Genomic DNA, 24339 nt, shown 5'->3' on the forward strand with positions numbered 1-24339 from the left:
GAATAGGTCTAAATTGAATTTCATAGATTTATAGACATCAGGGCTGGAAGGGACCTCGGGAGATCATCGAGTCCAGCCCCCTGCCCAAAGGGCAGGAAGTCAGCTGGGGTCATAGGATCCCAGCAAGATAAGCATCCAATTTACTCTTGAAGGTGTTTAATGTAGGTGCTTGAACCACTTCCGATGGCAGGCTGTTCCAGACCTTGGGGGCTCGGACAGTAAAGAAATTCTTCCTTATGTCCAGCCTGAAACGGTCTTGCAGGGGTTTGTGACCGTTTGACCTAGTCATCCCTTGGGGCACTCTGGTGAACAGACGTTCCCCCAGATCCTGGTGCTTACCCCAATAAACTTATAGGTGGCCATCAGATCACCCCTGAGCCAGCGCTTTTCCAAACTAAAGAGCCCCATAGCTTTCAGCCTGTCGTCGTAAGGTTTGTTTCCTGACCTCTGATCATGCTCATGGCTCTCCTCTGGACTCTCAAGCTTCTCCACATCCTTTTTGAATTGTGGAGCCCAAAACTGGGCGCAGTACTCCAGCTGCAGCCTCACCAAGGCCGAGTACAAGGGGAGAATGATGTCCCGGGATTTGCTCGAGAAGCATCTATGGATGCAAGCCAGTGTTTTGGTGTAGCCCTATTCATGGATAAAGCTTAGATGTTGAAATTTTGGTGAGCGCATGCTAAAAAAATATATATCTGTATGCCTGCTATACACAGAAAACTCAGGTCTAGTTTACATTACATGGTTTTGCCAGGAGAAATCAAGCTCTGCTGGCAGGATTGTGGGTGTACTCTATTCGCACACAAACAGCTTCCCTTCTGTGGCTGTACTTTTGGCAGCACAGTACCATCTCTGATTGAAAGAAGGGTGCTGCTACCTGGGAACCAGCAGAAGGTACCGGTGTATGCTCTGATACCTTCTGCTGTTGTAGTTGGTGAAACGAAAACATATCAGAAGTGGTCTAACTTGTGGTGATAAATCGAGATCTACCACACAAAAAATTATGCACATGTATTTGCTTACGCAACTAACTGAGCGAAAAGGCAATTTTTTCGTTCCGTTTCATAACGTGTATGTAAAGAACGTATAACATGTACAAGTGCCCTCAGAGGCTTGGTTAAGACCCTGATGAGTATGCACCTCATCTGGTGTGACTGGAGCAGCTGCTGTCTGAATTCCTCTGAGCAGGAATCTCCCAGTGCAGACAAAGCATCAACTATAACTATGAAACTGGAACAGGACTCTGCAATAAAGTAAAAATATTTTGAAACTACCAGCCAAGCATTTTTATTTTAGAAATTTATGAGAGGGCAGTTTTAGTAACCATTGAAGCAGCATCTTTCATTGCTTTGGACTTAAGCAGGCCTAGCAAGCCCTATGTTTTATGGGATATAGAGCTTGGCTAATGTCCAGTACATTTGCTAATTGTTCCTGTAACATGATTTAGGATGTCCTAGCATAGGCCTTGCTAAATCCTTGCTTACAACATCAGGGAAGTGATACATATTGTATAGATTAAAATTATTGCTGTGGATATTTATCTGAAATTAATGGCTACCCTATTTATTACCTTTTGCCCAGCAGGAGATCACATTAGTATTGCCTGTGTAGAAAGCTAGTAGAGTCCTGGTAATGTGCAGATACATGGTTTTCATTCAAAAAGACTAGAAAATATTTGTTTTTAATAATGGTAATGGTCTCCTACATAGCTTTGGGCCTGTTTTCTCATATTTTTTTCCAAGTTTCATTCCTGTGGAATATGAAGGGGAAGTAGCTAGTTCTCAAATGTCATGTAATGCTACGGTGGGGCTAAAATCTAAATTTGTCCCTTGTGCAATATCACCGGCATTGGTAGAATTACAGCTGAGAGTGGTGTGGTTATGTTAGTCTATCACACATCTGGATTACTGCTTGCCATGGACAAAACTTGGCCATTCTCCAGTCTTGGAGAAATTATGGGGTTTGTGCTACACAGGAGTATCCTTTTCACTAGGAGAGGTTACTCCTTTGGTTTATACTTGGAGTTGCTCTGGATGCTCCCAGGAGGGTGGAAAGATGGTTGTGCTCTGAATCAGTGAACAGTGAGAGTGGAGAGCAGTTTTTGGAATGGAGGTGATCTGGGTTGAACATTGTGTGCCTTTGCGCTCTTGCATTTTGCTACAGTGATAGCTTTTTGCATGCTGCCCTAGCTGCCTTGATTTCTGCTATGCTGTTATGTAACTAATTGGGCTTCCCCTGGGCATGAGGAACAGGTGGCAGAGCAGGATGACCTTTTCCCTTCTCCTGAAGCCTGCCCTTCCACATGCTTACAGAGCACAAAAGAAGAAGCTATGTGGACTTCTGGGCTAAAGGAATTGGCCGGTGTCATCGCTGCGTGGCTGGCACGGCTGTTCGGATACTCATGGTGCTCCGGTCAGGTGCCTGAGGACTGGAAAAGAGCCAATGTGGTGCCCATTTTTAAGAAGGGGAGAAAGGATGAGCCAGGTAACTTTAGGTCGGTCAGTCTTACTTTTGTCCTTGGGAAAATACTTGAAAAAATCATCAAAGAGCGCATTTGTGAAGGCCCAGCAGGGGAAACAATGCTGAAAGGAAACCAGCACGGGTTTGTCCAGGTAGATCCTGCCTGACAAACCTTATAGCCTTTTATGACCAGGTCATACACTGCCTTGACACAGGAGCTGAGGCTGATCTCATCTACCTGGATTTTAAGAAGGCTTTCAACATAGTTTCACATCCTATTCTCACAGGCTGATCTGGACAGGTTGGATCAATGGGTAGAATGAAATAGGATGCAATTCAATGAAGATAAATGTAAGGTACTCCACCTAGGGAGGAGGAAGCCCCAGCACACCTATAGGTTGGGGGGAAGACCTCCTCAGCAGCTCAGTGGCTGAGAGGGATCTTGAAGTCATAGTTGACTCCAAGATGAACATGAGCTGGCAGTGTAACAAGGCCATCAACAAGGCCAATCGCACCTTGTAGTGCATTAGCAGATGCATGACCAACAGATTGAGGGAGGTGATGTTCCCCCTCTATGCAACATTAGTCAGGCCGCAGTTGGAGTACTGTGTCCAGTTTTCGTCACTGCACTTCAGGAGGGACATGGGGAATCTGGAGAGGGTTCAGAGGAGGGCTGCTCGCATGATTAGTGACTGTGAAAGACCCTACGACGGGAGGTTGAGGGATCGATCTCTTCAGCCTTCACAAGAGACAGCTGAGGGGAGACCTTGTAGCTGCCTATAAGTTTATCAAGGTGGGTCGACAGAGAATTGGAGAAGCGCTATTTACCAGAGCGCCCCTAGGAGTAACCAGGAATAATGAGTACAAACTAGTGGAGAGTAGTTGCAGGTTAGACATTAGAAATTTTTTACAGTAAGGGTGGCCAGAATCTGGAATGGACTTCCAAGAGAGGTGGTACTATCATCTAACTTGGAGGTCTTCAAGAGGAAGCTTGATAGTCACCTGGCTGGGGTCATCTGACCTCGGCCCTCTTTTCTGCCAGGGGCAGGAGGTCGGATACAATGATCCTTTGTGGTCCCTTCCAACTCTAGAATCTATGAATCTATGAGTCAAAAAGCCTGAGGCTGATTGGATTCTATCTTTGCAGATTAGTCTATGCTACATAGATTGAACCGATAAACACATGCACACACATACACTTTTGATTCCACAAAAGCAGACACATGCTTGCAGTGGCCCAGGCCAGAAGCCAGGGGCTGCTACAGCACTCCTCCCTGCTCAGCTGGAACAGATACCTTAGGCCAAAGCTAGCCTGCCCACTCTGTGAGGGGAGGTTTGTGGGGGAAGTGAAAAGCATCCTGGGATGATGGGTGTTGTGAGTTAAGTTGAATCTGGAGGGGATCTGGGACAAGTTCAATAAAACAATTTAATCTAAACGAGTTAAGTCTGATACTACATCCATCCAGGTTTATCTTAAACCTGGCCCTTTTGAAAGCAGTTTATGTGCACTGAACTTCTGCTGCATTACAGATTTGACCTGGTTTCCAATCACTTGTACCAGTTTATGTCCATTTTCTGTCTCTAGCCTTATAGGCTAAGTACAGACAGTCAAAAAGCCCAAGGCTGAATTGATTCAATCTGCAGGTTTCTCTAAACTGTGTAGATTAAACCAATAAGCAAGTGTGATGCTCACTTTTTAAACAGGAAAGGCAGCCAGACACCTACACTGGCCCTATACCAGTAGTGTGTGTGTGGGGGGGGTGCGCTAGAGCATACAATGCAGCCTGCTGGCCACTGCAGAGAGCTGGGAGCTGAGTGATTTCCCCAGCTATACCCCCACCTCAGTCTCTGGGCCAGCTGAGGAAAGGAGGGGGAGAACCCACTCCTCCAGCCCAGCTGGAAGGAACCCCGTGTGGCAGGGGGAGGGAAGCCCAAAGCAGGACTTTCCTCCACCTATTGGGAACTGGGAGAAGGGCTGGAGTCCTGCAGTCATGCCCCTTCCTCTGTCTCTGGGCTGGCTGGAGGAGGAATGGCGGGGGAGAAGCCTGCACCGTGGCTTGGCTCTTCGGGAGTGGGGTTGGAGACCCCATGGGCAACTGGTGCAGCCTTGGGGTGGGACATGCCCCCCAGTGACTGGGGGTGGGGGGAGTTCCCTACAGCCTCTCACTGATGTGGGGTCCCCCACAGTTGATCCAGCGGACTGGGAGAGGGAATCCCCTCATGGCTGATCACTAGATGGCCAATCGCTGCAGCTACTTCCAGGAGCGGCTATGACCACTTCTGGGAGCACCATGGCACTCCACTCCTCAGCCAGCACTTGCGGGGGGGGCGGGGCACTGGCGCTCTCACCTGACCCCCTCTGCCTGTTGCCTAAGCAGCAGGCGTGGTTGGTCAGGGAGTACACTGGAGCTCTCAGGGGGTGTGTGTGCACCCCCATGTACCCCCTACGCATTGCCACTGGAAGTCCCCCTGCCACACCCCACCACCCTCAGTCTCCAAGCTAGCTGAAAGGGGAAAGGGGAGGAACTGTACTGGGGCTTCCCCCCACTTTCCCCCAATCAGGGCAGGAGACTGAGGAGGAGGGTGTATCTGTGGGGACTCCAGCCCTGGTTCTGGCTCTGGGTTCCCCCAAACTGCGCTAGCCCCTGCCTCCCCCCATGCTGGGCTATACCCAGATGGGGTCCAGTGCTGGGCTGGAGTGGTGAGTTTTCCCCCCCGAGTCAGCCAGAGGAATGCTGCTGCTCTAGTTAGGGAGCAGAAGGTCAGGGCAGACCCTGCTCTGCTGGATTAGATAAAGCATCCTGGGGTGCGGGGGGACTGTGAGTTAACCTTAACAAGGAAGGGGTCTGGGGAAGAAGTTCCATAAACCAGTTATACCTAAATCAGTTAAATCTGATACTGTATCCAACCAGGTGCATCTTAAATTGGTTTTGGCTGTTTTGAAAGTGGTTTAAGTACACTGAACTTCTGTTTGGTTACAGGCTTAAAAATGTTTCTGAAAACATAAATCATTTTATGTGTATTTTCTGTCCCTATCTGTAGAGTAAGGGGTGGGGGTGTTGTGGAAGAGTCACTTCCCAGCCTGTTGTTGTACTGGCAGGGATCTCAGGTGTAGGCCTCTATCAGGCTTACCTTCTGAGAAATAAGAATTTTGCCTCTAAATCTGTCAGCAAAAAATTTATTTAATACAGGGTCAACTGAAGACTCAGGTCTGGTTTTACACATTATTGGTATAAAATTCATTTGATAGAGACTGGGGATATGGACTCATCCCAACAAAAACTGTATGAGGGTTATTACAAGCATTGCTCGAAGACTTGCAACAGTCTGAAGCCTGGTGAGCAGGGATCTGGGTTTTCTGTTTGCTGTGGAAAAACGCATATTTTTTCCTAAATGACGAAAAATGCAGGAAACCATGGGTTTCCCTTTGCAGGCTTGCACTTTTTGGGGCTGTTGGGAGCAGGAGGAGGGTGATCATGCAGGGGGCACTCTGTGTGTGTGTGTGTGTGTGTGTGTGTGTGTGTGTGTGTCAGACAGGCAGTGCTGAAGAGCAGCTCCTGCAGCTCCCTCCAGGTAAGTGTATGGAGGTGGGAGACAAGGGAGGCAAGGCCACAGGCTGCAGCTGGGCTGGACCAGCTCTGGGTAGGAGCCACCTCCGCAACCCAGTGGGGGAGAGACTGCTGCACTGCCATAGCCATCAAGGTAAGCAGCGGGGGCACAACTTTGTGCTGCTGACATTGCCACTGCTGCACTTTCCTCCAGTGCTGGGTCCCACCCACTGAGCCATGGAGGCAGTTTCTGCCCGGAGCTGGCCCAGCCCAGCTGCAGCCCTGCAACCTTCTGTGGGTGCAGAAATCTTGGGGGGCACATGCCCACACCACCACATTACTTGTGTCCTACCACCTACCCCACACACCCACTCCTCTCCTCACACTGGAGGGTGGGGGGGGGGCTGTGGGTCAGGAGTGAGTGGCACCAGCACAGCTGAGGGAGCCGTGGGTAAAGAGTAAAGAGCATTGGCAGGGCTGGAGGGCTGTGGGTTTGGAATGAGGGGTACCAGCAGGGCCAGGGGGCCATGGGTCAGAATTGAGAGGCACCAGCAGAGTTGAGGGGTTGTGGCTTGGCAGTGAGGGGCAACACATATCAGGGTTTCTCAGCACCACAAAGCAGTGGGGGGGACAGCTGCAGGTGGACCCACATCCTGGTGAGCAAAGGGAGCAGGGAAAGCTCTGATTTTCCATAATAACCCCACCCCCAATCAAATGCCAAAATGTATAGGTACTGGTAGGCTTCCAAATTCCTTTAAAATTGTAAATATATCAATAAAACATTGTGTACAACTGATACCTATACATATCGGGGTGCTTCATTTTAATCATGGAAAACTGTGGATTTTAGGTTTTTAATCAGAGAATTGATTTTTAAACAGAAAAAAACCCCAGGATCCCTGCTGATTAGCAACTTTTCTTTTAGGTAATGCACTGAAGCTTGACCAGGCTTTGATCACAGTTCACAATTATCTGCCTGAAGCAGTCAGCCTTCGCTATGTATCTGATTATTGCTACCAGGTAAGCAAAGTGGCACTAGCCTTGTCACAAAGAAACCTTTGCTTCAACATTGTGCATCTAGGAGAATACTGCAACAACATCAGTTATCCAAGGGGATATTGGCAATGTTCTATAGCTGACAGGTGGCAGAACAAAGGCCCCAAGCTGTTCATATCTTGAATAAACATAGTGAGTACTACAGGAGGTACAAATAATTAGCCATCATGCTTATACTAATCCACAGGAAAAAAAAATCCTAAGGCTTTTTACACTGATTTCTAAACTAGACCCACTTTTCATTGAAATTTACTCAAAACAAAATGCCAAATGCCTCTGTCTCGATGCTATACCAAATAAACTTTATCTCAAAGTATTTCATAGAGTTTAATGACTTTAATAACAATAAATAGTAGATATGAAATATCTTAAATATTGGTTGGGACTAAAAGGCTCCCAAACCTGCAACCGGATGCATAAATACACACTATTTTTGCAGCAGGTACCCTCATCATCAACCATTGTCTCAGGATAGTTTCAACACAGATGCTTGAGTCCACAAAGTTACAACTAAGGTTATCTCCAGGAGTAACTGAAGAGAAAGAGGAATGAGCTATACAGTTCTGAAGGAAATTTGAAAAAAATAGAGGGCTGGTTAATGCTCGGGGTTGCAGATGCACAAGTCAAGAACCTTGCATCAACAGTGCTCAGTATAGACGGATAGTAAAAGCCAATGGTAGCTGAGTAGACAGCAATACTCCTGTGAAACAGTCTGATGACTAACTTTCTCTTCTGCAGTGCTGATTTTTCAGGGCACAAATTGGAGATAGGCCCTTAAATTTCACTGGGTTTCTCTGTGAATTAGATATCTGAATAGTCTTTGTGTCTTTTGAGATTTCTCTTTGACACTGTTTTCTGTAATAGAAAAATATCACATCAGCCCACTGTGATTTATTGCAAAGTGAAAAATATGCTGGATGAGACATTTCAGTGAAAAGTGGACTTAGTTTAGAAATCAGTGTGAAAAGCATTAGGATTTTTTTTGTCTGTGGATTAGTTATAAGCAAGACAGCTAATTATTATTCATTACTAATTACTATTGTTTAAAGCAACTGAAGATTTACTATGTAACAACAAGAAATAGTGAAAATAGGCCCTGGCCCTGTTCACATGGCATTACAAACCAGCTTACTGAATGTGCTATTGAAACGCACTGTTTTAGAGTTCGGTTAATACAGAAACTACTAAGCAACTGCTAAAGCAGTGATGTAAAGAAAAAACAATTCCATGTTACTTGCATAGGCAAGATGAAACATGCCTGGACTCCTGTACGATACTGTTAAAGTCTCAAGGCTCTGCTTTGATTTTAGGGTATGATTAAAAGCAGGCAGTCTGGTTCACATGATTGTAGAATATCTATTGCTTCAAATGAAATCAATAGGAGCTATAAGGATTTGACACTTTGAAAGATAAATGTCTGGAGTTATTCTCAGCAACTGTGAACTCTTAAAAGATTTTTTCAGTGAGCTGGCCCTAAAAGAACCTCATGCAATTAGGCACATAGATACTTTTTGTGAAACCAATTTTAAATATCACCCTTGTTTGGATTTAAAGATTAATGTTGATGAGACCCTACATTCAGAAACACAAGGCTTAATTTGTTGTCTATTTTAATATATTGTCACGAAAGTTACTGTGTTCTGAGAAAATAGAATCTATTAAGCAACTTAATGGAGCACCTCATTCCAATTATAGGAAAGGCATTGGTGGGGGAAATGGAAATGTGTGGAAGATGAATGTATTAGATAGTTTTCTAAAATGAAGAAAGAGAAGAAATAGATTGAAATTAATCCTGCTTAGTACGCAGGAATAACTTGCTGCAAGATGGTGCAGAACTGTGCTATGACTTAAGAAGAAGTGGATCACTGTATCAATGACAACTGCTGTCTGATTTTTTTTTTAAAGAGTGCCCACAATTTTTGCATGAGCCCATAGATTCCTCCAGGCTTGCATTCACAGAGCCTTGGCTTTGCTTTACTTCTATTGCATGTTCTCAATTTAAACTGCCTTATTTTAGATTTTCCTGGGCTCCTCCATGGTAAGATTTTTGTTCTGTAAATTTAGCAGGAGACTTGCATATCAGTAACCCTGGTTAGGGATTAGAGCTGGGCCTCAGGCTATAAAAAAATGTGACTTTCAAATGCTAAGCAACTAGATCCACCGGCTCCAGTGTAATAGCAGATTTTCAAACTTCAAAGTAGTGTAACCACTAGTTCAAAACAAAGAGCCATCATGTGTTAACATGTGTTACTCCCAGCTGTTTGCACCAACAATTTGGAGGCATGATTTGCTGGAAATGGCTGAACTTTGGCAAATGTATGGCCTGTATATATTAGGGAAGAACCAAGAATTAATTGAATAATTGGCAATATACCATTTGTTTGATAAATTTCACTTTTGTGTGGTATACAAAGACATTACCATTTAGTTATCATTTTAAAGTATTTATAGATTCACTTCAGCAAATAACTCCTGTTCTATAGCTTATTCACAAGCCAGGAGGCTGTTTTGTAGACCCACTTGTATGAGATGGGTCAAGTGTAAGACAAGCTAAATGGCAATACAGAGCTAACTAATTTTACCTGCTAATTCATGGGAAGGCTAAACATGTCTGATTTTCACTAGGATTCTATCTAGAGTAATGGTTCTCAACTTTGTTGGACTTTAGGCACCCCTTTGTAACTTGTGAATTGAGAGACACCCAATTTAAAAAATAATTTATATATCACAGTGCTTAATTACTTCCTTGCAGCAAGGCTGGGCGGTGGGGGTGGGGAATCATCCAGTAGAGACAAGCCTGAGCCTGCATTCATCTGCTTAATCTATGTCTTGACCCCTGCACCCTGAGGTTGAGAAGCACTTGTCTACAGTAAGCTAAATCCAGCTAATACCTTTTCTCCCACCAAGTAAAACTAAGGTCTGTGTGACATCCAAGAGAGAAGTCTTAGAAGATCTTTAGGATGAAGATCTCCCTTCTGAGAGAAGTTCTTATGCCAAACTTGGCTCCCGTTTGCATGTGAGAATTTATTCACAATTAAATATACAAATGTCTGCAGCTGCAGATCATTTTGGCCTAAACAACCCTAGCAGGGCAATCCAAACCCTACTAGGATTAGCTCAGGGCTTACTTTTTCCTCTGCTTGACTTGTGGACTGTAAGGTCCAAATACTCTTCTGTGTTCTATGCCTATTAAACATTTTATAACATAAGTAAACATGCACCAGTGCTTCACCAATCTCTTCCTTCTTTCAGGCAACTGTATAAATTTTTCTTTGCTTTTTTTAAGGTTAGCAAGAGAATATAAAAATGTCATGCTGTAGAGTGCTGAGTGTTCAAAGGTGCTCAGACTATGAAATAGTCTCTAATGCATATTGTTCATTTTGGGCACTAATCTGTGCAATAGTGGAGATAGATTACCGGCAATCTTGACAAATAATTTTTCAACCTGATATCTGTCATAGCCACTGAATAAGAGGGTTGAGATCTTTTCCCTGAAAAAAATCAGAGGCCTGATTTTAGTTAAGGTTGCACATGAATTGAAAAACTTACTTGTTTGCAGCATCAGGGTCTAATTTATTGTACTCGAAAGAGTTTTTTTTTTTAAAGTTTATTTAAATATTCATGCTTTATCTTGCATTGCCAAGAATTAGTATGTTTGCTTACTATAATAAAAAGAACCTGTCAGCAAATATGTAATTTACAAAAAGTAGCACAATTAATTATAAATAGTTTTCATTCAGATTCTTGCACAAACAGTGCTTGCAAAATATCAGTAAAACTTCCAGCTGTCTTTATGTTTACATGAAAGAATCCATAGTAGCTGAACTAGTGGCCAAGGTTAAAAGCTGCAAGAACTCCAAATCACCAGAAGATTACAGATTATGGACCAATTTTAAAAAATAGTAAAATACTTCTTCTATGACCAGAAGCTCTAATGTCTTGTCTGTGATGTCATATTTATGCCCAAGTTTACCTACCTCTGTTTTTAGATTGTTTTGGCCCTTCTTAAGAGCAGTCTCCTGACAGGATGCATATTTTTAACATGATTTCTAACAAGGAGTGGTTGCACCCTACCTACTGGAAGATGCACTAAATGCAAGTCAAAGACCAGGGGCTTCAGTTCCAGCTACTGAGAGTGCCGTTGATACCAGTATTTCTCTGCTATTTATAACTTGTATTAGAAATCAGGATATTGCACTTTCGAAGCATGAGGACCGTAGCTATAGATCAGATAAGGTTTACTGAGAGTTTCTTTATGGTCAGTGCAGGTAGAACTAGAAGAACCCAAGTGTAGCTGGTTTGTTATAGTCATATTGCTGTCTTAGACTTCCAGAATGAAAGTGTCAGTGAAGTGCTTATGTAAACCATATAAACACATTCTAGCTTGGTATCATCTTATAGCAGCTAGACCATATTTGAAGTTTACAATAGAATCTAAGTCCTTATGAAGAAGGTGATTCTTTAGCTCAGTAGCAGGAGTTTATGGTTGCACAGCACTGGTTTATGAACAGAACAGGACCTTGTTATATTTAACTGGGTGTGTCTACATGAGGTGCTTTATTGCATGGTAGACTAATTTACAGTGCAGTAGGGCTGTGCAAAAAGCATCACTTCGTTTCATGGAAAATGTTTTGCTGTTTTGATGCATTCTGACATTTCGCCCATAGACTATAATGGGGAATCATGAAAATGCCTAAAACTGTCATTTCTTGGCTGACTCAGATGAAAATTGCAGGGAGGGCAGCTCCTTTTGATGGCACGAAGCTTGTCGAGTCTCAAGGAGATAGGTGGAGAGGTTTCTGGGAAACCGCACCGCAAACTGTTCAACGCAAAACTTGTGACACTTGCTGGCAGTGGCAGCCTCCTGTCATCTGGCACATAGATCTGGTGGCCCGTACCCCCAGGAGAAGTCAGACACAGCCCCACAGCCCTCCTGGGGGTGTAGGCCCCTGGATCTCCACACTGGATGAAAGGAGGCTGCTGCTGCTGCCTGGGACTGGTGCTGGGTGTGGGCTGAGCCCAGTGCCATTCCCAGGCAGCAGCAGCAGCCTCCTCTCATCCAGCACATAGATCCATGGGTCTGCACCCCCGGGAAGAGTCTGGCGTAGCTCTCCCAAGGGTGTGGGCCCCCAGATCTATGTGTTGGAAGAAGCTGCTGCTGGTGCCTGGGACTGGCGCTAGGCATGGGCAGCAGCAGCAGCCTCCCATCATCTGGCATGTAGATCTGGGGGCCTGCATCCCCCAGGAGGGCTGCGCCCAACTCCTCCCAGAGGTGAAGGCCCCTGGATCTGTGCACTGGATGAGCAGAGGCTGCCGCTGCTGCCTGAGACCAGCGCTGTGTGCAGCACCCAGAAGACTAAGCTGCTGCCGCTGGCCCCAGGCAGCAGTGTCAGTGTCCTGTCATCTGGTGCACAGATCCGGTGGCTGGCACCCCTGGGAGGAGTCTGGCACAGCTCCGCCGCCCTCCTGAGGGTGTGGCTCCCTGGATCTGCATACGGGATGAGAGGAAGTTGCCTCTGCTGCCTGGGACTGGCGCCAGTCCCAGGTGGCAGTGACAGCTTCTTCTCACCCGGAGCACAGATCCTGGGGCCCCAACCCTGGGGGTGTGGGCACCTGAATCTGCATGCTGGATGGCAGGAGGCTGTCGCTGCTGCCCGGGGCCAACGGCAGCAGCAACCTTCCTGGTACTGCGCCCAGTGCTGGTCCCAGGCAGCAGCGGCAGCCTCTTTGCACCCAGCATGCAGATCCAAGGGCCCGCACCCCTGGGAGAAGTTGGGCACAGCCCTCCTGTAAGTGAGGACTCCCAGATCTGCGCACCAAATGATGGGAGGCTGCTGCTGCTGCCTGTGTCCAGGGCCAGTCCCAGGTGGCAGTGGTAGCCTTCTCTCATCCAGCGTGCAGATCTGGGGGTCCACACCCCCAGGAGGAGTCTGGCACAGCCCCACAGCCCTCCTGGGGGGTGTAGGCTGCAGGCTCCCGTCTCTGTGCGCCAAATGACAGGAGGCTGCTGCTGCTGCCTGGGGTCAGCGGCAGCAGCTATTTTCCTGGCACTGCACCCAGTGCCAGGCAGCAGAGGCAACCTCCTCTCATCTGGTGTGCAGATCCAGGGGCCTGCACCCCTGGGAGGAGTTGGACACAGCTCCACAGCCCTTCCAGGGGCCCCAGATTTGTGTGTTAGATGACAGGAGGCTGCTGCCTGGGGCCAGCAGCAGCAGCAATCTTCCCGGCGCTGGGCACAGGTGCACCCAGCACTGGTCCAGGTGGTGGCAGCAGCCTCCTCTCATCTGGCGAGCAAAGCTAAGGGCCCACATCCCCCAGGAGGAGTCTGGGCCCCTGGATCTGTGTACCAGATGACATGAGGTGGCTGCTGGCCTGGCAGCTGCAATCTTCCCAGCACTGGGCACTGGTCCCAGGTGGCAGCAGCAGCCTCCTTTCATCCGGTGCACAGATCCGGGGGCTCGCACCTCTGGGAGGGCTGTGCTGAACTCCTCCCAGCAGTGTGGGCCCCTGGATCTGTTCACTGGGTGACAGGAGGCTGCCACTACTGGCTCAGACCCGTGTCAAGTGCCAGGAAGACTTCTGCTGCCACTTGCCCCAGCTGGCAGCAACAGCATGCTGTCATCCTGCATGCAGATCCGGGGGCCTGCACCCCTGGGAGGGCTGCAGGGATGTGCCAGACTGCTCCTGGGGGGTGCAGGCCCCCAGATCTGAGCGTGGGATGACAGCAGGCTGCCGCTGCCACCTGGGACTGGCACTGAAGCCATGTAAGCCCAGCTTTGAAACTCAAAATGTTTCAAAACTTTCAAAACATTTTGAGTGCTCTCACTTTGTTTTGAAGCTGTTTCAAAATCTTTTGTTTCATTTCAATTTCACTGTTTCAAGTTTGAAACATATCAGAACAGCTTCAAAATGAAACACCCAGCAAAATTTTGCACTGTCTTACTGTGCAGTAAGCATCACTATCTACATGTGCAGACACTTACTGTGCAGTAAAGTGGTTTACTCTGTGGTTAATTTGCTGCAGGTAGCAAATTAACTGCAGAGTAGTTACTGCACAGTAAGGCACATGTAGACACCCAACCAGCAGCAAATTTGCTCCTAGGCAGGAGGGGGTGAGAGATTGCTCCTTGGCCCCAGGAGCTGCCTGCTGCTAGGGCAGGCTTCGATGGTGGAGCCCAGGTTGGGACAATGTCCCCCTGCCCTGGCAGCAGGCAGCTGTCTGGGGCAGGGAGCAATTTTCCACCCATCCTCCAATTGCAGAGCTGGGGCCAGGAGCTCCTTGCATGGGGAGACTTCCCTGCCCAGCCTGGAGTTAGCAGGGACCTGCCCCATACCAGGACAATTCCTGCCCAGCCTGGGGCTGTGTGGGAAAGTCTGCATGAGCAACCCAGATTGGGGCAGGTCCCAGCCCTGCAGCACTTTTCCAGCCCCATACCCCAATTGTGTGATAAAGGCACGGGGCTTGGAAAGAGCTGTGTGGGAGGGGCAGGTCCAAGCTCCCTGTCCCAATTGGCTGGTGGGACAGCTAGCATCCCTGACCAGCTAGGGGCTTATTGTTTGCTGCCCCACTGGTGAGACAGCCCCAGGCCTCCCCTGGCTGAGCAGGGAATCCCTACCCAGCTAGTGGCTCACTGCTAGCTTCCCCACTGATGGATCAGGCCAGGGGGCTGGGACCTGCCCCTCCCCCTTCCCTCTTTACCAGACCTTAGCCCCCAATCATGGAGCTGGGGCCAGGAGCTCCCTGCTGCTTGGGCAGGGAGAGATTTTCCCAGCCCAGGCTCTGCCACCAGATCCCACCTCAGAAACAGGCAACTCCAGGGGGCAGAGAGCAATTTCCCAGTTCCTGTCAGGAGGCAGCTGTCTTCTGGCCCCATGGTCCCTGCCAGCTCCTGGGCTAGCACCCAGGGGGAGCTTGGCTGCTGCAGGGGGGCAGAGCAGGGTGGGAGCAAATTTGTAGATACCTGCCAAGTAAATTACTGTGAAGTAAACCCATCTAGCAGCATTTCCACTTGTAGATGTGCTCAATGTTACCTGTAGCCACTGGAACACAAGTTCAGATAAGAACTGTCAAATCCTACATTTTACAGCTTTTGTCATTGAATAATGTGAGGTAAAATAAGTATCTATATATGTACAAATGTTAGGCCTCTTGACTGCAAAGCTTTACACATGAAATGGGGTATTGTGCTAACGTTGTCCTTATTGTTGCACTTTTATCATTTGTATTTGGTTAATGGATGCTTTTCCTTGAGGAATGATCCTGGGCAAACAGGGTGTTTTTAAGACTTACAGCAATGTGCAGGTAAGGGGAGGATTTTTGCCTGTGAATCCATACAGTAGAAAAGTCCTGCCTGTGGAAATGCCAAAAAATCAGAGCTGTTTCATAAGCCTCTTTGCACAAAGCAAACCTCCCTGACACAGATGTGTCATTCATGTTTTGAGGCCCTGGATATCTCTGGGAGCTGCTAACCAATCTTTCGCACAGAGGTCTCAAATTTGAATCTTGCATAACTCAGCAGAGAGTAACATTTCTTCCAACACAGTGGAGAGTGAGTCGTCACCCCCCGTGTGAGAGGAGTTGGTCAGTTCCTGTAAGTCTTTCTAGCCCAGAGGCTACCTTGCCTCTTGCCTCTTTAAGGTTGGGCTCAAGGTATTTGGAACGTTAAATCTGACCGTGAGCTGAACAACTCTGCCAGCGTTCAAGGCCAGGAACTAGCCTCAGGAAATGGCTCACGATCACAGGGCCACGGGGTGTGTGGTCTGACTTGTTAAAAATCCTAAAACTTCTCTTACCCCTGACCTCTTTCCAACCACATCCAAAAAAAAAGAAAAGAATAATGACCCCTCCTGGAGATAAAAGGAGCAAGTGTGTGTAACTTCCCGGAAGTGTTTGGCTCACAAACGAGCCTAATAAGTTTCATTGGCTTTAATTGTATCTTTGGAATGAACTCATCATTAAAATACATGGGAGGGATGTTTGCAACTTTGTTAGGGCTTCTAATGCTAACCTGGAGCCAGCTGTCTTCTTATTCCACCCAGGTGGTTAGCAGCACTTTCTTCTTTTAGCAAAGAAGGGAACATAGAATTTGCCAAAAATCAGTCAATGCAGCCAGGTTTGCTTGAGCCATAAACATCAGTAGCTCTGAAAGGTGTACAATTCCACTTATCTCAATAAAACCTTAACTTTTGAACCCTAATAAATGATGATTTAAATACCCTCTCTATGAGAGTATCGTAAGGCAAGCTTTCCAACTGTCTTTAGGCTTCACAGATAAAATCTGCATTTACCACTGAGGAGGAATGGAAAGTTCACATCTGCGTTAATAGAGAAATTGTTTTCAAGTCTCTGGCTGAGTTGGGCCACATTCAGAATGGACCCCCCACCTTAGTAAAATAGAGATGCTTTGGTACCTCTGTTTGAATAGCTGTAAGCAACACCATATGTTCTGAGGCAGCCTCAGGTAGGTATTTTTATTTATTTTACTGCTGCATAAGTAGGGCTTTCTATGACAGTGATTTGGTATCTGGGCAGCTGATCTGGTTCAAGTGGTCTGTGGAAAACTGTTTCTAGCTACTTTGTTTTGAACTGATGAAGCCCTTAAATTTACAAAGACTGATTGGGCTGTAATGAAATTAATTGTGAATTTGCCTCTCTAACTTATTCCGAGCTCTGAGGAAAACACTTTGCAATATCGTGCTAAAATAGGTCATAGTTTAGTACCTGTTCCTTTTGGTACAGTACGCCCTCACATGAGGACTCTACATTAAAACAACTAATGACAGCCAAAGGTTTAGTTTAGTAAGAATAATTGTGAAGAACAGATTTAATAGTACAGAAAGTTACTACTCAGGAGAGGTAAAATTAATTCAAGAAAGGAAATACAAAGGGGGAGGAAAAAGGCCACTTCCAATAGCTAATAAGAAACAGCTGCTGTTGCTTTTGCAAAAGAATACTCAACCCTGCATGCACTTATGGCCTAAAATATAATATATCCTAGTGTTATCCTTTCACCATGATTATTGTGTGGGAGAGGCTTATTTCATAAAGGATACTTCTCTCTCTTTTCTGTTTGGCTATTGTTCTAGTAAAATCTGTTCCTTGAGCAGAGAAAAGGTATGTAAAAACAGGAATAAGCAAAAGGGGATAAGTGAAGAATGAATGTACAAAGAGAGAAATAATTGAGTCAGTTCACAGGCTATAGCCCCATGTAGTTGGCTCTTATGTTAAAAAAAAAAAAAAAGCGGGGGAGGGGGAGGAAGGAGATAAAACAGTATCTTTGATTCTTAGAGCTAGTGGGAGTTCTTGGCATCCCCAGATTGGGAAGGCAAATAACTTCAATCTCATTAATGCTATGAAATAAGTAACGAACACAAGTAGGATAGGTCAGAGCAAGTAAAATGCATTTGATAGTCTAATATGGTTCAAATTTATTCAAATGGATTAGGAGGAAGAGGAAAAAATTATTAGCAGCGATCAGGTATTCTGAATCTTTGCTAGGAATGGTTCAGACTATCTGGCAATTAATATGCGAAGTATTTAACCCAATCAGTTGTCTGTTAGAAAGATCATAAAGCTTCCAGGCTAAAGTACAGAAAGTATTTTGGAGTGGTAGTATGTAACAAACTAGGGGCACAAACTGGTCCAGACTTGGGTATATGCTTAATTATGCAGTCATACATAGCTCCATTATCTTTGTAGGACAGGGGTCCCAAGTATGTAGGAACTATTTTACCAGACATTATGCTAGTAGGCTGCTAGCTGGCCTGGGATAAATCTCTGTATATGGGACCGTGACACAAAGCAATAGCTCCTCAAAAGTAATTTATAGTCTGCTGAGCAGAAACCATGCCATTCATAAGGCATGTAAATCTGCCAACCAGTGTGAGGTGAAATAGAGAGTTGGAGGCTGGACTTGGGAAGTGCACCAACCTATAAGAAAGGGAGGAAGGGGGATCAAGCCTTTTTGTAAAGCCTACTCAGTATCTGATGTTTGTACATCTTCCAGTATCTCAGTTTTCCTGACTGTAAAGTTGGTATAGGGTCCCAATCTATTGTGTGGGCAAATTATGATACTTCTGTCCACTTGGTACTTAAGTTTATATAAAAGGTGACAGAGAAAGAAAAATAAAGTTTGGTTTTTACTGGCAAGATTATAGTGGTGATCCTAAGTACAGTTATGAGCTATGCCAACTTGTCTGTCTGGTGTTTCTGGTGTAAAGCTTCATTATAACAATTGTTATGGTGCTCTGGGGTTTGGGGCTGAAAGGTATGTATGCTGTAAAGGCATCTTGAATATTGTGTATTCTTTTCTTGCATGAGGATTGTTAATATTCACACAAGGAAATTTAGGAAGCATAAATCCACAGGTACTTGAAGTATAAACCTCATTAATCTGAGCTTGAGATTTAGGAGGGTTTTTTGGTAAGCCTCATAGTGCTTCATAAACCATATTTGATGCTTTCTGGAATTTGACCACTTGCTCTCCCTTCATGAGCCAGCTTTGATGCCAAGAACACTTAGAGCTAATTCTCTCTTTTTTGCCCTTGCCTTTGACCTCATTTACAGAGATGAAAGGAGAGAAAACAATTAGTTGGCTGAGAAATTGTATTATGTGGAAGGGATGTGGACATTTGATCAATACTTTAGGGTTATGGTCTCAGCTGGATGGGGAGATTTGTCTCCCAGATTGACTGATGCCCATTAGTCCCAGAAGCCTTTGCAGAGGGGTAAGATAGTGATCCAAACTTCCACTGCTGGAAAACTAAAATATATCATTTAATCTCTTCCAGTGGTGGATTAGAATATATTTTAAACCTAATTCATCATGTTGTAGAGGAGGAGTGTGCTTATTTAGGGAAACAAGTTCTCAGTTTAACTAATCACTAATTTGGTTTATCTTCCTACCTCCCTTCTATCTTGCTCTTAATGGCGCAGTACTTTCTGATCCTATAAACTGATCTGTGCAGGGACCCCAAACTCTACATCAGGGGTCAGAAACCCCCAGTACGCATGCTGAGTATGGCACACAAGGCCATTTTGCTTGGCACACCACCACCAGCCTGCACTCTAAGCAGCTGCTGCCAGTCACAGAGCCCAGGCTGCTCCCAGCCCGTGGCTGGGAGGCTGCAAGCAGACAGAGCTCCATGCACTGGCTGCAGCCAGGAGCTGCAAACAACTGCTCCGGGCTCTGGCATGTCAGCACTCCAGCACCTTCCAAGGTAGACATGGTTTTTTTGGCACTCTGGCCAAAAAACGTTGGCTACCCCTGCTCTATATAAAGCTCCATAGTCTTTAAAGCTGTTACTGTAGAATAGTACAGCATAAGAGAGGCATACACATTGCTGTCATTTCCCAGTCTGCTTCCCTCTTTCCCTCTGCCAGTCATTGCTCATGTATGAGCCCATTATGGCTAGCTCAGGTATGATAGTTTCAGATTCTCAAAATTCCTAAATATTTTGCTCATAAAAAAATGTCTAGCATTAAATATCATTAACCATAAAATGTAATGGTCCCTTTCAAGTCAGAATGGTAGCTCCTCTTTAGGATGGCACTAGCATAGGTCAGTGTCAAGGGCATTTGTATAGCTAGAGCTGCAAAGATTAAATGAAAACAAAATGTTCTCCTTGTTCTGAATAGAGCAAGGTATCTGACTCTTACATGCTCTGTAAAGCTCATTAGAAGCTTATTGATTTGAGTTGCAGTTACAACTTGACAGAAACCTTCAGGTAAACTGGGCAGGTGATATGACCGTGCTTGCTCATTAAATATATGCCTCATCGAGGCAGAGTATGCATGCATTGAGAAAGCAGTGAAAGTGGAGTTACTGCCTTTGATGCACCAGCTGCTTACGTAGTAGTTTCCTGTATGGCTAGGCAGAAGAATAACTGAGTCAGTTACAGTGTTGAAGTCTTTTTTGAGATGAAATGTTATTAAAATCTGTGGAAAACACTATATAAATGAGAGCCTGTAATGGTTTACATGATCTGTGCAAATAGTTTCTAATGAATGAAATATTGTAACTGGTGTAAGAAAATGATTAATTCAACATAATATCCCTAAGAAAAATACAAAAGGATGGATGATGGTGTTGTTAATCATAGGAAGTCCAGGCCTCCTATCCAGATGCACTTTAAGTACTTTTATTAATCCTATGAACAGGCAAGGTTATTTTGGTAAATGTGATATCTTTTATTAGACCAGCTAAGTACTGCAGTTAGAAAAATAGGTCTTTTCAAGCTTTTGGGCACAAACACCCTTCTTCAGGCATAGGGAGAGTCTGTTGTTGTTTTGTCTGGATGAAATATGTTACACTTCTGGAGGTGCAGCTGTAAGATCCAGGAATGGCGATAGTTCTGCTGTGTGGGGTAGTTATTGTGGGAGTGGTGGAGATGTATGTTGGCAAATTTTACATTTCTTGTCACGGCATGGTCTGGATCCAGGAAATTGGCTTCTGGTGATGAGATTGGTGAGGTTCAGTGCTTGTTTGAAGGCAGGGATGGATGGTTCTGGGAAGATCTCTTTAAGAACTGGGTCTTCTTCTAGTATGAGTTGCAACTGTTTGAAGATTTTCCATATAGGTTCTAGGGAAGGATGTTGTAACTAATGGTGTGCAACTCGTGGGGATTTTCTTTTTTGTACAGCAGAAGTTCTTCATGTGGTATCTGGGTGGATCTTTCAAAAGTACTATCTGTCTCTGGAGGAGTGTCCTTGTTGAGAGAGCCCTTCTGAAATTTGTGAGGTGCTGATCAATATTTATTAATTCTATGTCACCGACAGCCTCCAGGAATGGATGACGTGACATGTTTAGTAGGACAACTGGTCTACAGAGCCTGTTGTCCTGCCCTCAGCAGTATCGAATGAGAAATACACATTTAACATTTTGTATCTTCATAGCACCTTCCATAGAGGGATCTCAAATCACTGCAGGGAAACCAATATCAGTGCAGGGAAGTTTCAAGCAAAGCTAAGAGGCGAGGGAGCATCATTTTGCTCCATTTACAGGTAGGGGAACCGAAGCAGAGAGAGAGATTAGGTAACTTGTCCACACTAAGGGTCTTTTTTCAGTGCTTTTCCCTTTCTTGTTATGGTTCAATACACTGTTGTCAGCATAGTTGTGTTCATTACATATTGTATACAGAGGATGTGACCAACAATCTTCTCTCTTATCTCTTCAGTGTCTATACCAAATTCTTCTCGTGGTGGGGCCTGGTTCAACAACTGCGCCTTCAAATGGGAGCGTGGTTGTCAGTACGCGCTTCACTTTGATGTTTGAGGTATTTGCTGAAATGAATACAACTAATCCTGTTTGCAGGTAAGAGACTATTGCACTCGCACAAAGCTGATGGGCATGTTTAAAGGGAGAGGGTAATTGTCTATGTGGTGTTCTGGTGGAAGGGACTCTGCATGTTGAGTTAGGCACTCTAATTATTTTTCTGCTACTGATTTGCTGCATCTCCAGAAGCAAATAATTTCACCTCTCTGTCTTTTTTTTTTTTTTTGGGGGTGGGGGGGGGTGGGTAGTAAGCATGTCCAGGCAGGGACCCTGTCTCTTACTGTAGACTTATATGTTCTGTCCTGCTTTCTGCCAGATTTCAGGCTAACACAGCTAACTACCTTTCTCTCTTTATCTCCACTTAAAAAGGTTTTCTGGTACGGCTATACCAACAGAGTCAAATTGGTAATCTCTTCAGTGGCAATGCAGATTATGCTGGCAAAGGAATTCTTTGATCCTTAAAGGTGTTTATATTTAGGATCCTGCCACACAATGTATAACAGTATAAACTGCCTCAAGAGTGTGAAAAGGACTGCAGATATAACCGTGTCTAACTTACTAGAATCTAGCACAGAATCACTGAAATAAATCAGCAGTTATAAAATGTACTAATACAACTGTGAATCTACAGTTACCTATGGCAGGTGTTTACTCAATGAAATCAAGCTATTACCTAGTCTTTTGCCCCCTTCACAATTCTTTGTCACAAGTGCCTAATGTGGCAGGTATTTTAGGATAATTAGTTGTGTGTCTATTCCAGATCCCAGAAATAATTTGTTTCGTGTTCAGGTCTTCAGTGTATTAAATTAACAGATCTCCTGACATGGATCAGCATGGGCTTGATGGATTTACTTGGCAGAGCTGGGCAGGTTGAGAGGTTTCTGGTATCTAGAGAGGTGATGGGGTAGATGGGTACTCTGCTGTCAATGTTCCCATAACACATCATGCTGAATTCCTCAATGTTGACCTTCCAACCATGCTATTTTATAGTTTTTTGTGTCATGCAAGTATGAGGATCTTTTTATACAAGTTTCCCTCGATACATGCGGTACATGCATTCCTGGAGAACGCTGCATAAATCGAATTTGCATAAAGCAAACCCACATTATAATGTAAGAAATAGGGATAGGTTCCCGTGTTGGCTGCTCTAGCAGAGGCTGAGGTGAACGTCGGCAAGAGGAGCCCCGGGTGGTACAGGGTGCGGCGTTCGCCCCAGCCCTGGCTGCAGTGGCCCTGGGAGCCTGCAGCCCCTGGGCTGCACTGTGCCCCAAACCCCTCGGAGCTCTGCCTGTCCCCACTCACCCCAGCTCCTGCTGCAGCTGCCCAGGGAGTGGCTGATGCCAGTTCCCTGTAGCCCTGGGCTGCACCATATGCTGGTGCAGGAAGCTGCTGTAGGCTGCTTCCAGGGCCGTTCCAGCACGGGATGGGGTGAGGGCGGACAAGTGGAGCCCTGGGCAGTGCAGGGCCCGGCACTCATCCCAGCCCCAGCTGCAGCCCCCAGAGCCACTTCAGCTGGGTCTGGGGTAAGTGCCATGCCCTGCACCACCCAAGGGGTCCGATTGTCTGCACTTACCCCAGCCCATTCTGGAGCAGCCCCGGGAGCAGCCAACACCAGCTGCCTGCACCAGTGCCCAGTGCAGCTCAGCAGCTACATTGGCCGCTCCCTGGACAGCTGCAGTGAGAGCTGGGGTGAGTGGGGACAAGAAGAGCACCAGGGGGTTTGGGGCACGCTGCAGCCCAGAGGCTTCCATGACCACAGCCCGCTCTTGGGAGAGAGAGGCAGCGAGCTGCTGGGAAGAGATGGCCTCCACCTCTCTTCCCTGGGGAGAAGGCTCTTCTCAGCCAGGCTGGCTGACCTGCTCCACCGGGCTTTAAACTAAGCCCACTGGGGAATGGGGGCACTACTGCCCCTGCTGGCCCGCTGAACGGCCCTTGCAAAGCCAGCGGACCAAGGCACTTAAGGGGGCACTTAAGGGAGCCCACCCCTGCCCCAGCCCTGGAACAATCTGTGGGCAAGGCAAGAGCCCCCAAGGGGACACTTGCCTGCCTGTACACTAATGCCAGGAGCCTGGGCAACAAGCAGGAGGAGCTCATCCTCCTGCTCAGTGCAAAGAATTATGATGTCATTGGGATAATGGAGACCTGGTGGGACTCCACCCATGACTGGACCACGGGTATAGAGGGCTATACCCTATACAGGAGGGATCATGTTGACAAAAGGGGTGGGGGTGTAGCTCTCTATGTGAAGGAAAGCTACATGTCCCTGCAAGCTGATGTTGGCGACCGGCATGGACAGCTAGAGACCCTCTGGGTAAAAATTCGTGGGGAATTCGGCACAGGGGACACAATGGTGGGAGTCTACTACAGACCTCCCACTCAAAGTCCCGAGCTTGACCAGGAGTTCGCCCGGGAACTGACTGAGGCTGCTTGCTCCAGGACCTTGGTTGTCAATTACCCGGACATCTCGTGGGAAGATCACTCAGCAAAATCTGAGCGGGCGCAAAGCTTTCTCTCGTGCGTGGATGACCTCTACCTGACTCAAGAAGTCTATGGGCCAACGAGAGGCAAAGCGCTGCTTGACCTGGTACTGGCTACGGGGGACGACCTAATTGGCGACCTAGTGATTGATGGGAAGTTGGGTGACAGCGACCACGAGCTGATCACCTTCACCATCCGCCGTAAAGCTGGCAAGTCAGTCAGCAACACAGAAGTCCTTGACTTCAGAAAAGCCGACTTTGACAAGCTCAAAAGGCTAGTCGGTCAGGCCCTCAAGGACCATGACCCCAGGGAGATGGGAGTTCAAGAAGAGTGGTTGCTTCTCAAGGAAGCGATCCTCAATGCACAAGCTAAATCTATTCCAACACGGAGGAAAGGCAGCAAGAAGGCACAGCAGCCCTCCTGGCTCTCCAGAGACCTAGCGGACCTACTGTGGCTTAAAAGGAAAGCCTACAAAGGATGGAGGACGGGATTCACCTCCAAGGAGGATTACTCCGCGCTGGTCC

At 46.3% G+C, this 24339-nt stretch overlaps 1 protein-coding gene across 1 annotated transcript in view; it reads left to right on the forward strand.

The window, feature by feature from the left end:
• Positions 1 to 5721: 5721 nt before the first annotated feature.
• LOC149859665 (heparan-alpha-glucosaminide N-acetyltransferase-like) overlaps positions 5722 to 24339 on the forward strand; it is a 393188-nt gene continuing 374570 nt past the window's right edge. Inside the window, exons 1-3 of the mRNA XM_090058700.1 lie at positions 5722 to 5797; positions 6934 to 7028; positions 21240 to 21376. Coding sequence (XP_089914826.1) covers positions 5722 to 5797; positions 6934 to 7028; positions 21240 to 21376 — 308 coding nt within the window. The remainder of the gene's footprint in view (positions 5798 to 6933; positions 7029 to 21239; positions 21377 to 24339) is intronic.

This window comes from Crocodylus siamensis, chromosome 7, assembly GCF_052110815.1.
Source record: "Crocodylus siamensis isolate JL-2025a chromosome 7, ASM5211081v1, whole genome shotgun sequence".
Lineage (NCBI taxonomy): Eukaryota > Metazoa > Chordata > Crocodylia > Crocodylidae > Crocodylus > Crocodylus siamensis.